Source organism: Hyla sarda, chromosome 5 (assembly GCF_029499605.1).
Source record: "Hyla sarda isolate aHylSar1 chromosome 5, aHylSar1.hap1, whole genome shotgun sequence".
Lineage (NCBI taxonomy): Eukaryota > Metazoa > Chordata > Amphibia > Anura > Hylidae > Hyla > Hyla sarda.
This window is the reverse complement of record NC_079193.1, coordinates 330,522,691-330,538,312: the sequence shown is the minus strand read 5'-3', so window position 1 is coordinate 330,538,312 and position 15,622 is coordinate 330,522,691. Positions and strand designations below refer to the sequence as shown.

The 15,622-nt window shown below is 41.3% G+C and overlaps 1 protein-coding gene across 7 annotated transcripts in view; it reads left to right on the top strand.

Annotated features, from left to right (window-relative positions):
• Positions 1-15,622, top strand: part of RGS22 (regulator of G protein signaling 22) — a 176,208-nt gene that overhangs the window by 118,005 nt on the left and 42,581 nt on the right. For all 7 annotated transcript variants that reach the window (XM_056522387.1, XM_056522382.1, XM_056522381.1 and 4 more), the window contains 2 exons: positions 7,981-8,175; positions 9,141-9,233. In XM_056522387.1, coding sequence (XP_056378362.1) covers positions 7,981-8,175; positions 9,141-9,233 — 288 coding nt within the window. The remainder of the gene's footprint in view (positions 1-7,980; positions 8,176-9,140; positions 9,234-15,622) is intronic.

Genomic DNA, 15,622 nt, shown 5'->3' with positions numbered 1-15,622 from the left:
TAAGTTGCTATTGTCACCTATGTTTGAATTGGCGTCATAAACGAGAAAGTGTGTCGCCTCTCATGGCTTCCAACTGGCATTTTTCAGCAGGATAATTACACACTGCAATTGTTTCCTAGGAATGTTGCCACCATATTGCAACACTACCTTGCCATGCTTTGTCGCCAACATTTTTAAAAAGTCTCACATTTTAACCCCTTAACCCCTTAAGGACTCAGGGTTTTTCCGTCTTTGCACTTCCGTTTTTTCCTCCTTACCTTTTAAAAATCATAACCCTTTCAATTTTCCACCTAAAAATCCATATTATGGCTTATTTTTTGCGTCGCCAATTCTACTTTGCAGTGACATTAGTCATTTTACCCAAAAATGCACGGCGAAACGGAAAAAAAATCATTGTGCGACAAAATCGAAAAAAAAATGCCATTTTGTAACTTTTGGGGGCTTCCTTTTCTACGCAGTGCATATTTCGGTAAAAATTACACCTTATCATTATTCTGTAGGTCCATACGGTTAAAATGATACCCTACTTATATAGATTTGATTTTGTCGCACTTCTGGAAAAAATCATAACTACATGCAGGAAAATTTATATGTTTAAAAATGTCATCTTCTGACCCCTATAACTTTTTTATTTTTCCACGTACAGGGCAGTATGAGGACTCTTTTTTTTTGCGCCGTGATCTGAAGTTTTTATCGGAATGATTTTTGTTTCGATCGGACTTTTTGATCACTTTTTATTCATTTTTTTAATGGTATAAAAAGTGACCAAAATACGCTTTTTTGGACTTTGGAATTTTTTTGCGCGTACGCCATTGACCGTGCGGTTTAATTAATGATATATTTTTATAGTTCGGACATTTACGTACACGGCGATATCACATATGTTTATTTATTTATTTTTTTTACACTGTTCTATTTTTATTATGGGAAAAGGGGGGTGATTCAAACTTTTATTAGGGAAGGGGTTAAATGACCTTTATTAACACTTTTTTTTACATTTTTTTTGCAGTGTTATAGGTCCCATAGTGACCTATAACATTGCACACACTGATCTCCTATGCTGATCACTGGCGTGTATTAACACGCCTGTGATCAGCATTATCGGCGCTTGACTGCTCCTGCCTGGATCTCAGGCACGGAGCAGTCATTCGTCGATCGGACACCGAGGAGGCATGTAAGGGCCCTCCCGGTGTCTGATCAGCTGTTCGGGACGCCGCGGTGAAAATTCACCGCGGCGGTCCCGAACAGCCCGACTGAGCAGCCGGGATACTTTCAGTTTCACTTTAGAAGCGGCGGTCAGCTTTGACCGCCGCTTCTCAAGGGTTAATACCGCACATCGCTGCGATCGGCGATGTGTGGTATTAGCCGCGGGTCCCGGCCGTTGATGAGCGCCGGGACCGAAGCGATATGATGCAGGATCGTGGCGCTTCATATCGCAGGAGCCGGTGCAGGACGTAAATATACGTCCTGCGTCGTTAAGGGGTTAACGACCACGGACGTAAATGTACGTCCTGGTTTGGCGGGACTTCCCGCACCAGGACGTACATTTACGTTCTGTGTATGACCGCGAGCTTTGGAAGGGTGCTCGCGTCATACACGGCAGGTTTAGCAGCCGGGGACCCGCCCGTAATGGCCGACATCCGCGATCGCGCAGATGTCCGCCATTAACCCCTCTGATGCCGTGATCAATACAGATCACGGCATCTGCGGCATTGCGGCACTTTGATTGGATGATCTGATCTCCCGCAGCGCTGCTGCGGGGATCCGATCATCCAGCATGACAGCCGGAGGTCCCCTTACCTAGCTCCGGCCGTCTCCTGGGGTCTTCTGCTCTGGTCTGAGATCGAGCAGACCAGAGCAGAAGATCACTGATAATACTGAGCAGTGCTGTGTCCTCTGCATAGCACTGCACAGTATTAGCAATCAAACGATTGCCATAGATAGTCCCCTATAGGGACATAAAAAGTGTAAAAAAAAACTTGAAAAATGTAAAAATAAAAATTGTCCGTTTTTCCCATTTTACCCCCAAAAAACGTAAAAAATTATTTTTTTAATAAACCTATTTGGTATCGCCGCGTGTGTAAATGTCCGAACTACATATCAAAATATAATGTTAATGATCCCGTACGGTGAATGGCGTAAACGTAAAAAATTAAAAAAAAGGCCAAAAATGCTGCTTTTTTGTCACATTTTATTCAAAAAAAATTTATAAAAAATTATCTAAAAGTTTTATATATGCAAATGTGGTATCTAAAAAAAAGTACAGATGATGGCACAAAAAATCAGCCCTCATACGGAAAAATGAAAAAGTTATAGGTGGTCAAAATAGGGCGATTTTAGATTACTGATTTTGTACAAAAAGTTTTAGATTTTTTTTAAGCAGTACAAAAATATAAAAGTATCTAGCCATGGGTATAATTTTAATCGTATTGACCACAGAATAAAGAACAGATGTCATTTTTACCGTAAAGTGTACAGTGTGAAAACGAACCTCTCCAAAATGTGCAACATTTTGGTTTTCATAAAAATTTCCTCCCTAAAAATTTTTTTGGGGGGTTCGCCGTAGATTTTATGGTAAAATGAGAGGTTTCATTACAAAGAACAATTGGTCACACAAAAAACAAGCCCTTATATGGGTCTGTACCTGGAAATATAAAGGAGTTATGGATTTTAGAAGGCGAGGAGGAAAAAACGAAAACGCAAAAATAAAATTGGCCTGGTCCTTGAGGTGAAAATGGGCTTGGTCATTAAGGGGTTAATGCAATGGGTTAAAAAGTTGCAGAAAAAAAATTGCAGAGAAGGAGGCATTCAAAGTGGTGCACTGAAGTGTCATTTAAAAAAAAAAAAATTTGCATCATATTTAGCACATGCCATGCGGCCAGTTGGTGCATGTACACATAACCACCATGCAAATTAGGTATAGAAAAAAATTGAAAATCGCAAGTCAGCTCACCATCAGTCTGAACGGAGTGTAATCTCTAACATGGGAGTGGTAAGGAGCGTGGATGGCCTCTGGCCGTCTCCCATTTTTCGGGAGCTGGATTTCTACCACATTGTCTTGCCTATAGAAAATTATTTACCTACATTACCCTTAAAAAATTCCCTCCCTCCCCATGTGGGGTGCTGTTTTATGGGAATTATGGGTAGTTGGTTGTTATACAGAAACCACACATGGTTCAATTATATGCACTTATATTGCTAGTACTATTTTATAGGCACTGTATGGCACTGCTATTATTTGGGAAATATCATGCACTGTTTTATACAAATGCTTGAATTTAACAGACATGACCAAAGTTGATCTGCAATAAATTGTGCAAATGAATAAGAAATAAAGTTCTCTCAGCTCACTTCCTCCACGGTCTGCAAAGGACTTGAGCCCGGCCAGGCTTAGAACTTGTAGGTAAATGAAGAAAGGTAGTCCAGCAGTCCCTTAAAACGTAGATCCTTTATTTCACTTTTCTTTAAAAATACAGAGCACACACCATCCACCTTCACCTGGTCAGCAAACAACTCCTATGGACGCGTTTCGAACCTTTCTTCATTTACCAATAAATTGTGCAAACCTAAATGTAAAACAAGCAAGAACAAGGGGGCTTAATGTGGCTTGTGCGGAAGGTACACGTAGAGATGTAGTAGGGTGTAAATTAATTTAGAAACTTAATTTATTGAAACTAAGACTGAGACGTGTATTCAAAATATATAAGCAAAATAAAAAAGGAAACCCAATCCAAATGTGAAACATGCATCTAATTCCTCTCTCCGGCCTCTGGGTGACAGCAGATCTCTATATTAAACATTACTAAGTGACTGGACATCATTATACATGGTGTGACCTCTAAAATAAATACAGGAATCCTGAACAGACCTCATGGCATCGCGCACACATGAGAATGTTCACAGACAGATCAGCCCATTGGCCTGGATATTTACTTTTGTTCTTTAGATAGCTTTTTAAGCCCTTTGCAAATACAAGATTTGTTTTAATTGGAACCAGAATGAGCGTTAATCTGATTCCTCACCAAAGCGGCTGCAAGCTAAGCGCTCACAATATCTGTGTTCGCCTCTGGCATAACACGGTGTCATGACTGATTTCTGTGAGAAAAGTTATTACAATGGCTTTAGATATCACATGTACGTTACCAGGCCCAGAACACAAGTCTGCAGAGATCTTCTGGAAATGCTTCCAGTTTCATTGATTTTGTGGCTTTTGACACATTTTTTGCTATTCTGGCTGTTGATGTATGGAAAGTGTACATCATTTTTTGGAATATTACCAGTAGCTAAAGATTGAGTTACAATAACATATTCCTGCCATGAAACATCTTGTGAAACACCTGTTCCTGGGCTACAAGATGGACTCGATGAGAAGACTGGATCTGCTTTTCACCTACAAGTGACTGATTTAAGATAGAAATAAAAACCAAGGTTGTCATCCAGAAATCAAGTGCCAAGGTTATGATGTCTGAGCAGTGGAACAATCTGGTTTGCAAAATATGTGTGTTATTTAGAGAACTGTTGTAAGTAACGATGAACAAACCTCCTGCAAAGTGTTTCGGGAGGCTTTGCTCAAATCGGACTGTCACATAAATTTCTGATTTAATGTCAATTTTGATTCGACAATACATTGACTGAGCCAGGTGCAGAACAGACCATCACCACCATGGGCGTTACAGTAAGGAATGGCTGTATATTGCAAAGGAACAGTGACTCATGTCAAAATGAAAGGTGTCCCTGCACTCTAAGTTTCTAAGGTACCATACACTAGGGTGCATTGGAAACTACATATTGAGCATGCCTCCTGCTCACTGAATACATTTTGGGTTTAGTGGCATAGCATAGTAAGTGCATAGCAGCACTACTACAGAAAACCCTGCTCCTCAATATGTGGTAGGGGAGAGTAAAAATACTCAACCACTCCCCATTTGTGTCTGTGACCGGGCCGAGAATAGGGTTTTCCTTCGCAGTGCTCTAGTAAGCACTAACCACCGCAAGGGAAAATATTGGTCCAGTATTACACCACTTAGGAGGGCAGAATGGCCTTTCAATAAGTATCCTGTTCTAGATTTGCCCAAAGCAAATCACAGAAAATTTGGATTTGAACAAATCTAATTTTTATGTTTTTTATTTGGAACAAATCCATTTGCCCATCACTAGTTGTAAGGCATTTTATCTTTTCTAGGTTGCATGTTTAGGCAAAAAACTATAAAACAAAACTTAACCATGACTACTATAACTCAGGACTAAATAGACCCGAAATGCATTGTTTGTTCCTCACCTGTGTTTCGATATTGAGACCTAATAAAACCTTGGAAATTACAAAAATTGAGGGCCTAATGGCAAACAGTTTAATCAGGGTATAAGTGTGGTGGTCCAGTACGGGAGATGTTGCCCCTTACCACTGCCCTGTCAGGCAGCCTCCTTCATTGTCCCCAGGGCCCCTGCACCTGTTTCCCCCCCTGCACATATGTTCTGCAGTGTATTGTATTATAAAATGTGTTGTATCTTTAAGAGTTATGTCATGTGATTGTTACCCAGGAGGTATCAGTGACCAGGTGATCCCAGGAGTGACCTATGGGCTCCCTGCTAGTCTCCCCCATATAAGCTCTGGGTTGAGCTAGCTCTCTCTCTTTCCTTCCTTCCTCAATCTTTGCTGAAGTCCAGTGCAGTCGGGCCTAGTGTGTGTGTCCAGGGGGTTGGAGGCCTCAAAATCAAGTCCTGCAGCCACCATCAATTCAATTAAGCAAAAGTCACAGCTTTATGAGTCAAGTCAAGTCAGTCCCTGTCATCTGTCAAATCAACATGGTCTGCATTCAATTGTCCAGTCCTACTACAAGTCCCAGCAAGCCTTAAGGTCTCTGCGTCACTGGTCACTTCCTTGGGCCCAGGCTGAATTGTATAGACTTTATAAACTGTCTACCCTCAGTAAAGCTAGATACCACTTCTACAGAGATGCTCTGCCAGACAGATTATGGTTTTTTTTTTTAGACAGTGACTCCATCTTCTTCTTCTCCATCTAACCCAAACCACCATGATGACTTTTCCTGATGAAGACTTGTCTCTGCAGAGTTTGCTGCCTCAACATCATTGCCCCTTTGTTTTTACATCACCCTTCCCACCTATTTTCCACCTTTTGTCTGTGCTTCAATGGGAGAAGTGACTGCTGGGTGGGAGGGAGATCATTATGCAGGGAATTGTAGTTTCAAGCATAACACACATGGAAGGGAATTCAAATGTAGTGCAATGGGTGAGGTGGCTGATGTGTGAGGGAGAAAAGTGACCTCACCCTTACAAAAAAGAGATCCTGGGACTTGTAGTTGGAGGGAGGGAACTCCAACAGATAATAGCCGTTTCACAAAAAGAAGGTAGCAGCGTTATGAAGGACTCACAACACAGCCATTTAGCCCCAAGCCAAGCACTGATCCTTCCTAAGCATATCCATTACTGTCTGGCAGGTAAATACTAAAGTCCTCTTATGTTGGATAACCCCTTTAGACATATTTCTAATGTACAAGCATTTTTTTTGAAAATGTACTGTTTAAGAGATATACTTACTAATCCTGTGGTATCCCGGTACAGGACCTGGTCCTGTCCCTTTGTCTAAAGTCCCCTCAGCCAGAGTCCCTTTATGTCAATAGGGCTCTCCTGTTGGGCTAACCCTTAGTCGCCTCATATAAATGGTATTTAATGTATAAATTTATATATATTTAATATGTTATATAGGAATACCTCTGAATAGGACCTTAGCAGGTCATGTGACTATAATAATGGTTGTACTATTGTTCAAGGACCTTCCAGGGTCATGTGATGTACCCAGAGTTCACTGGGGTCAGGACTGACAGGTTCTGCTGACCATTGATCTTTGTCCTGCCCTCTTAATACATAAGGGGCTGCAGCTACTAAATTCATTTTTTTCTCTCTCTTGAGACCTGTACATGAAAGAAAGCACATCTCATCAGCATCAATTCAAGCTAGGCATGAATCCTAATAAATAGTAGCCACAAAACCGTGAGTTATCCAAGCTCAATCTACTAAATCCTGTGTAACTACTAGAAACTCAAATCTCCTAAAAATAGTAGCATAGTGGCTAGCACCAAAGCTCATTGATCCCGGAGTCCCAGCAAACCTGTGAGGAACCTGAACCACGGTTCTCTCTCTCAAAGACTGTTATGTTCCTTGCCGTTGCATAAAATATACAGTAAAGTTACTTCAAGTTTGCTTCATAAAACCTGTTGTGGACATTCCGTTGTTTTCCCTACCGTTTGTGGGACGGTTGGCGGTAGGATTACTACATTGAGGAAACCGAACCCTGGCGTCACGACATTTAAGGGTTAACACCAATAGACCCTACACTATCATCGCAACACCCCAGTCACCATTGCTCTTCCTCCTGCTCACCACAATCCACTATGATAACCTAGTACTCTTGGTTCTGGAATCTACTAAAGCGGTCAAACATGCTCAGTTCAACTGCAATCTCCTGGTCAGTGCTGGAAGTATTGATAGCTAGTCTCCACTGTGCATACATGCAAGGGGGATTCTGGGAAAACCTACACAATCTAGCATGGTCACAGTTCAGAGAGGAGACAGCAAGTGATCAGATCAAAGGGTTAAAAGTACCATAGAGTGTTATTTTATCTAACATAAAAATGGCACATTAGTTCTCTACTGTACTTTATGTACCTAGTATACATCTGATTTCACCAACTTTGCTTAGTGCGAAAATGTCAGGAACAGTCATAGACAACTTGTCATTTCAGCCCTTGTAGAACTACAAGCCTTATGATTGTCAGCCTTGCAAAACCACAGGTTACACACATCTGTTCTAAAACTTGAATTTTTCCACCACAAAAACTAAGTGTTCAGGCTGGGTACATCAAGCATCTATTTGTTGTCAAGAGTGTTTCTTTCAGTGAAATTCAAATCCCACATTAAAGTCATGAAATGATTTATTGACTGGATTTTGGTTCTCTCCTCCAGCTCATTTTTGGCACTTACCTTGCTCCTTCAGCTTCCATGGACATTGGTGTTGAGCAGACCATACGGAAAGAGATTTATCAGAAACTTGATCCACCTTTTGAGGATTTATTTGACTCAGCTGAAGAATACGTCCTCACGATTCTACTCTCCGCCTGGAAACAGATGACTGAGTTAGACAGACAGGCTTATGGGAAAGTATGTACTTTAACCTGTCTTTCTTATAGACTGTGCCTAAATATCATCAAAATATATTGTACCGTGTGAAATCGATGGATGAGCAGTGGTCTGACCACTATGGCTACTTTCACATAGTAATATGGACACATTTTAAAGGGGTACTCCACCTCTAGACATCTTAACCCCTATCCAAAGGGATAAGATGTCTGATTGCAGGGGTTCCCCCAGCTGGGGACCCTCGCGATCTCGGCTGTGGCACTACAGACATCCGGTGCACGGAGCGAGCTTCGATCGCGACATCACTGCCATGCCGACTCAATGCAAGTCTATAGGAGGGGGAGTGACTGTCATTATGTCCCCTCCATAGACTTGCATTGAGGGGGCGTAGTCAAGACGTCACGAGCCGGGTGGGGACGTGACTTCACGAGCTTCCGTCGCTGCACCTGATGCTCTAAACAAACACTGGGTGCACGATCAGATATCTTATCCCCTATCCTTTACATAGGGGATAAGATGTCTAGGGCCGGAGTACCCCTTTAAAGCTTCAACACCTGAAATCTTTACAGTCCTACAGAACCAAATTTAGATTAATTTAGATAACTGTGGTGGTCTGGTTATTGTGGTGGTAATACAGATGCTACATGTGGCCATGTTATACAATATCCAAAGGATGAAAGCTACTGGTGGAGTGGGCATCACTGGTTTATATGCGGGTAGGTGGTCATATAATACTATAAAGACCTTTTCCCTCTTTATTATAGTCAGAATTACTATTTGGTACAATCAGCTGCTCCACATCACATCCCACAATATTCACAGTAAAATAGCTGCTGTTAGCGAAGCGATGACAGATTTATCATTATAAACACATCAGGATTTCTTTGTCACAACAATGGACAGATGGTCTTCACATCCGTTCGTCAATGTAACCCCTTCACTGGCAGAGAAGGTCCGCAGCATTTCTCTTTGCTTTGTTTTATTAGGTAGAGCTGGTTGAAGAATCACGACAGCTGGAGTCAGCTAACTATCAAAAGCTGCAGGCTTTGCAACGAGAGAAGGCGTCCAAGAAAGATGAGGTAAGATAATGGCTTTACCGCATTAGTTTGGAGCAATGTTCTCCCAAGTTTTTACATGTCGAAGGCAAAATATGTAATTTTTGGTTAAATGCTAGTAAAACGTTATAAAATTGTTGGGAAATTAGGTCACGAAATATGAGCTTTGCACAATGAGCCATTGGTATGTTTAGCACTTTTGTGTCTTGGAGACACAATGAGAAAAAATCTATGCAGGGACACGGTGATAAAAATTGTAACTGTAACAGTCACGGTATAGTGGATCCCCTGTACCTGTGTGGTAGATGATGTGGGCCATGCCAGGGAGCAGAGGCTAAGGTGGGATGGATTTGCTGCTGCTACCCCTGGCATGACTCAACCACACAGGCAGCTGGGGAGATACGTGGCACAGGAGGATGCAGGCAACTCGTAGTCAGGATAGCAGTAAATCAGGGCAGGTGGCACAGATGCGAGGTCAGGAACGTGGCAGAAGGTCAATAGGCAGGTGGCACAGGAGCATGGTCAGGTCACAGAACAGAGGGTCAGAACACGGCAGGGCAAACACAGAATAGTGCTTTCTCAATGGCACAAGGCATACAAAGATCTGGCAAGGGGTGATGGGAGGTGCAGAAACTTATAACTGAGGTGCAGGTGTAACAGATAATTAAGGGCGTACTGGCCCTTTAAATCTTTGAACACCAGCGCACGTGCGCACTAGGAGGCAGGGGCACACGCACCGATGCTGCGAGAACACAGGAGGGACAACGAACAAGGGAGGTTAGTGACGGGCAGGGATTCGCATGCGAGCGCGCCCCGCAATGTGAATTCAGGCCCCGCCAGCAGAGGTAGACAGAGTTGGGAAGGGGATGTCCGACAATCAAACCTATTTTCTTTATAATAAATTAAAATATATAGGTAATTAAAATTATTATACTGCCTTTTGTTGTCTTTAAAGCTTTTCTTCTGGTTTTGATGCCGACTGTCTACTCTGTTTTCTACAACTCTCAATCCTGTCTGGTATACATACTGCAATGGACTTCCTGTTCCTATGTACATTCTAGCCACTAATTCTGCCTACTCTATCTCTATTTCACAATGTGGGAGGGGTTGGAGTCAAGAAAATGTATTAGGAGGGAGATAGAGTTGGCTGAATTCCTGGCTAGAATGTACTGCACACAAGAACAGGAAGTCCATTACAGAATGTACACAGTCAGGATGTTGGGATTAAGACAACAGAGCAGACATTTTACATTAAAAAGCAGAAGAAACTTACAAGGGACTCTGTATGGGTCATTGCGTGTTTTCATCGGAACAAGGGTTTTTTTTTTGTTTCATTTTGCCTTCCATTTATGTTCTACCCCTTTTCTTTTCTGTCAATTTACCTATGTTGACATTCCTTGTTTTATTTGATGTAAATGTTCAATAAAAATATATATTTTTTTAAAAGCAGAAGAAAAGCATGAAAGACAACTGAAAAGAAAGAATATTTATCCATAAATAACTTTATTTATTAATATATTTAATTTATTAGACAATAGTTTTTTGCAAAAAAAACACTTTGGTCGGACATCCTCTTTAAGAACTGAGAAAGTCACAAACGTGTTTGCACTTCTGTGTTTTATTATTTTCACAGATATGTTTTTTTTTTTAATGCTTTTGGATTACAATAAAACACCTGGATTTTATTGGAGGTGCAGAATAAATTTTTCCAAAAAAGGATACATTGCCTAGTACACAGCTCGGTAATTATGCTGGGAGGGCCCTACTAACAATCGCTGGATCTCCCCATGCAGTAGAGCCCTAAGGAACTTCCAATTATGTAACGGTTCATGTATAGTAACAGTCTATATATAAACAGTTCCATTATGAGGGCAAATAAGTTACAGGCCCTCATTTACTATTCTAAACCCGACTTGTTTTGTCGGGTTTTTTTGTCGCATCTTTGTCTGCGACATGTCGCAGACATTGTGCGCCAGTCTGCGACACGATGCGACATTTTTTCCCGACGGACCCGATGTGGATTCTCCCAAACACGAAAAAGGGGCATAACCCGACATTTCTGAGCTTTCCCACGTATTTATAAAGGTTTCCAACCCGAATTTGTTGAATTGTTGTGGATTTTTTCCCGACAACTCAGAGAAGTTGGAAACCAAAACCAACAAAACCCACATGCGACAAACAGGATGCAACATAATAATAAATACCAGGGGAAAAAAGCAATCGGGTAAGAAATCAAGATAGACTTACAACCCGATTCTCTAAATAAATGAGGGCCACTGTCTATATGTAGACATTTACAATATATGCACAGTTAAATAATTGCAACTTCCTAACAGCTCTATTACACGGGGCGATCGTTTGTAGGGCCCTACCCGCACATTTACCGAGCTGTGTAATAAGCTCTGTAAATGAGCACTGATCTAGGAGATTGATCTTCATTTATAGCACAGCTTAGGCCATGTAATAGGGCCCTTATTAAAGTCGGATATTTCAGATTTAGTGATGCCTCCTCTACTCCAGAGCTCCGCATGAGCGATGGTACTGCTGACAGCCACCTGACACAATGGCCCACATTTACTATTGCAAACCCGACATGTTTTGTAGGGTTGTGCACCAGATTCTAGCACATTGCACCAGAAATTCTGTCTGCGCCAGAATTGAAAAAAACTCGACTAACTCACCATTTTACAATGAAAACACGAAAAAGGGGCATGGCCATCGGGCCAATGGCCCTTATTTACTAAGAGTGGAGTGTAGGTTTCTTTGTGGGTTTTAATTCCCTACAATTTATTTCCCACGGTATTTACTAAGGTTTCCCTACATTTTCCTCTTTCCCTACATTTTCCTTTTTTTACACATGTTCTGATCTGTAGGGTTTTCCTCAGCTCAAATCCACCACATTTTATGTGGAAACCTTAGTAAATATGTTGGGTTTCTGTGAAAATGTCGGGGCCAGGCCCCTTTTCGGAGACCACGCTCCTTTTTTTTAATGGATTTTCTTAGCAAAATGGAGAGTTAGTCGGGGCTTTTTCAATTCTGACGCAAATTCTGATAGAATCTGGCGCACAACCTGACAAAACATGTCAGGTTTGCAATAGTAAATGAGGGCCAGTGTGTGAGGCAGCTGTCTGCAGTACCACTGCTCTGTAGGGAGCTCATGGAAAGGGGAGGTAGGAATCTTCCAGTGTTCCAGTGATAGTGTTCATATATGGACAGTGATGTCACCAAAGCCCCTCAATGTAGATACACTATTTACTGTCTAATAAATTAACATATATTAATAAAGTTATTTTACTACTTTTTAGTGGTCTTTCATGCTTTCCTTCTGCTTTTTAATGCAAACTGTCTACTCTGTTGTCATTAGCTTAATGTCTTGTCTAGCGTACATTCTGTAATGGACTTTCTGTTCCTGTGTGCCGTACACTCTAGCCAGAAATTCAGCCAACTCTATCTCCCTCCCACTACATCTTCTTGACTCTAACCCCTCCCAAAAGTGTAAGGGAGATAGAGTTGGCAGAAATATTGGCTAGAGTGTGGTGAACATTTGCCTGCTACAGATGCCACATTTTGTCATTTGTCACCCAAAGTATTTTATTTCTTTGGATATGTTTATTAATGTTTTTGTTTTTTTTAAAGAATCCTATAGGATGGAATAGCATAATCTACTACAGAACGCCATTCCATCCTTCATTTTTTGCTGTATACTCAAGTATACTTGCCAGACGGAGGCCAAAAGGACATTCCATCTAGCAAAGGAAGCCTATGGACATGTTTAGCTTATTTGGAATCCTACCTGGTGCAAATGCTAAATGTGTGGCACAAGCACAGTGTGAACCCAGCCTAAGTCTTCTGATATCAAGCTAAGGCAGGGGCCTCAAACTGGTGACCCTCCAGATGTAGCAAAACTTTAACTCCCAGCATGCCTGGACATGCCCAGACAGCCATTTGCTGCAGCTAATGGCTGTCGAGAATGCTGGGAGTTTAAGTTTTGCTACATCTGGAGGGCCACCAGTTTGAGACCCCTGAGCTAAGGTAATCCAAATATCATAGCTAAAACATGCTAGAAAAGTAGGTCATGGAAATCTGCAATACAAGACTCGATTAGTCACTAGATTCTAGAGGTGGGAAATTGACAGGGATTTATTCTGATTGTTGGACTTGGAGTCAGGAAGGAATTTTTACGTCTAAAATGAGAAAATTGGCTCCTGTCTCATGAGTTTTTTTTTTACTTTCTCTGGATCAACACTATAGGGTACTAGCTGTACATACAGGCTCATAGGCTGAACTGGATGGACTTATGTCTTTTTTAGCCTTACAAACTGGGCATGTAAGTTAAACATCCTCAATATAGGGCCTATGGCGACAATAGTCACTATGGCAGATGCATTTACTTGCCATTTATCTGAAGCCCTATGAGCAAGACTTACTAAAACTGACTAGACAGTCTAAGGACATGCCATATTTATTAAAGTTGCTCAAGCTTTTTCATAAATTACGTGAATCTTTAGGCTGTCTAGTCTAAGTTTACACCACCCATATTTGCACATGCAACACAAAAAACCCTACAAAATGTATTCGAAAAAGCCTTAGTAAATGAGGTCCTACTGCAGTCCAGTCTGTATTGTTTCAGAATCTGTGAAAATTTGTGAACAAACATAAATTTACACTTTTTTTTTAATTAAAATTCATTGTTTTTAAATTTCAAAGGAACATCATTAACATAATCTCCCAAATCCTTTGCGTAGATGTCAGAATAGAATTACTGCAGACAAACACAATACCGTATAAAAAATCCCAGCAGTGACTTTGCCGAATTGTAGAATCCTTTCTTATACAATCAGATCAGCTATTCCAAGTCGGGTGATTCATTGGCAGAACAAAACACCTCATTTATCATCACTTTCCCCTTTATGGTACATCAGGTTTAATTACATATGGTGTGAACAGGGCTCGAGCTCCCATAGAAACACACCCTCAAGCATAAATGTCAGAAATACATAATATAGTATGTAACTGTATCTTGTTGTCTGTAGTGAAATGTTGACTGCCAAGACCTCCCTATTACTACATCACATATAATATAAATCATAGTGATGGATTGTATGTCTTGATATTATTGTACTATACATAATTAACCTTTACTGAACAAATGTCCACTCTCTGCAGTATGTATACAACCCTGTAATCTTTATGTAGGAGGTTTGTATAAAGGGAATCTGTCACGAATAGTCGTATTAACGTAAGTGATGCACATATAAGAAAGTAGGCCATAGCAAATATCAAAATGGGCTCCCTATTTTGGTGCCAAGCATTGCCACACAGGACATAGGGCTCAGGTGTGTGTTTTTCCCTGCAGATCATTACCGTGACCCTTGGGCCAATCCCCCCAACTCCACCAAATAACAATGACATTTATTTAAAGGGGGAATCCTAGATAGGTTCTAACCAGCTAGTAGTATGTAGAATGGGACCGGCCAAGGAACCCATATCAACTGCATGGCAAGCCTTTATTGACTGATGTCTCGACTCCAGGGTAATTCTGGTTGTTATAGATCTTCTGGCAAGAGCAAGAATTACAAAATATTGGACGGCAACCATTTTAATGAACATCTGTTCATTTTTCCATGGCAGTGTACTTTGCAGTCCTTTGGAGCAAAAAGCTACATTTGGCTCAGCTCAACATTTTAACCACTTAACGACAAAGGACGTATATGTACGTCCTCCGCCGGCTACCGCAATAAGCCGCGGGGTCACGCAGTGTCCCCGCGTCATATCGGGTCGGTCCCGGCGGCTATCAATGCCCGGGACCCGCGGCTAATACAGGACATCACTGATCACGGTGATGCCCTGTATTAACCCTTCAGACGTGGCGATCAAAGCTGACCGCCGCGTCTGAAATGAAAGTGAAAGTAACCCGGCTGCTCAGTCGGGCTGCTTCCTGCCTCCTCTGTGTCCGATCGACAAATGACTGTTTCGTGCCTGAGATCCAGGCCGGAGCAGTCAAGCGCCGATAACACTGATCACAGGCGTGATAATACACGCCAGTGATCAGCATGAGAGATCAGTGTGTGCAGTGTTATAGGTCCCTATGGGAGCTATAACACTGCAAAAAAAAAGTTTAAAAAAAGTGTTAATAACGGTCATTTGACCCCTTCCCTAATAAAAGTTTGAATCACCCCCCTTTTCCCATAAAAAGAATAAAAGTGTAAATAAAAATAAACATATGTGGTATCGCCGCGTGCGTAAATGTCCAAACTATAAAAATATATTGTTAATTAAACCGCACAGTCAATGGCGTACACGTAAAAAAAAAATCCAAAGTCCAAAAAAGCTTATTTTTGGTCACTTTTTATACCATTAAAAAATTAATAAAAAGGGATCATAAAGTCTGATCAAAACAAAAATGATGCAGA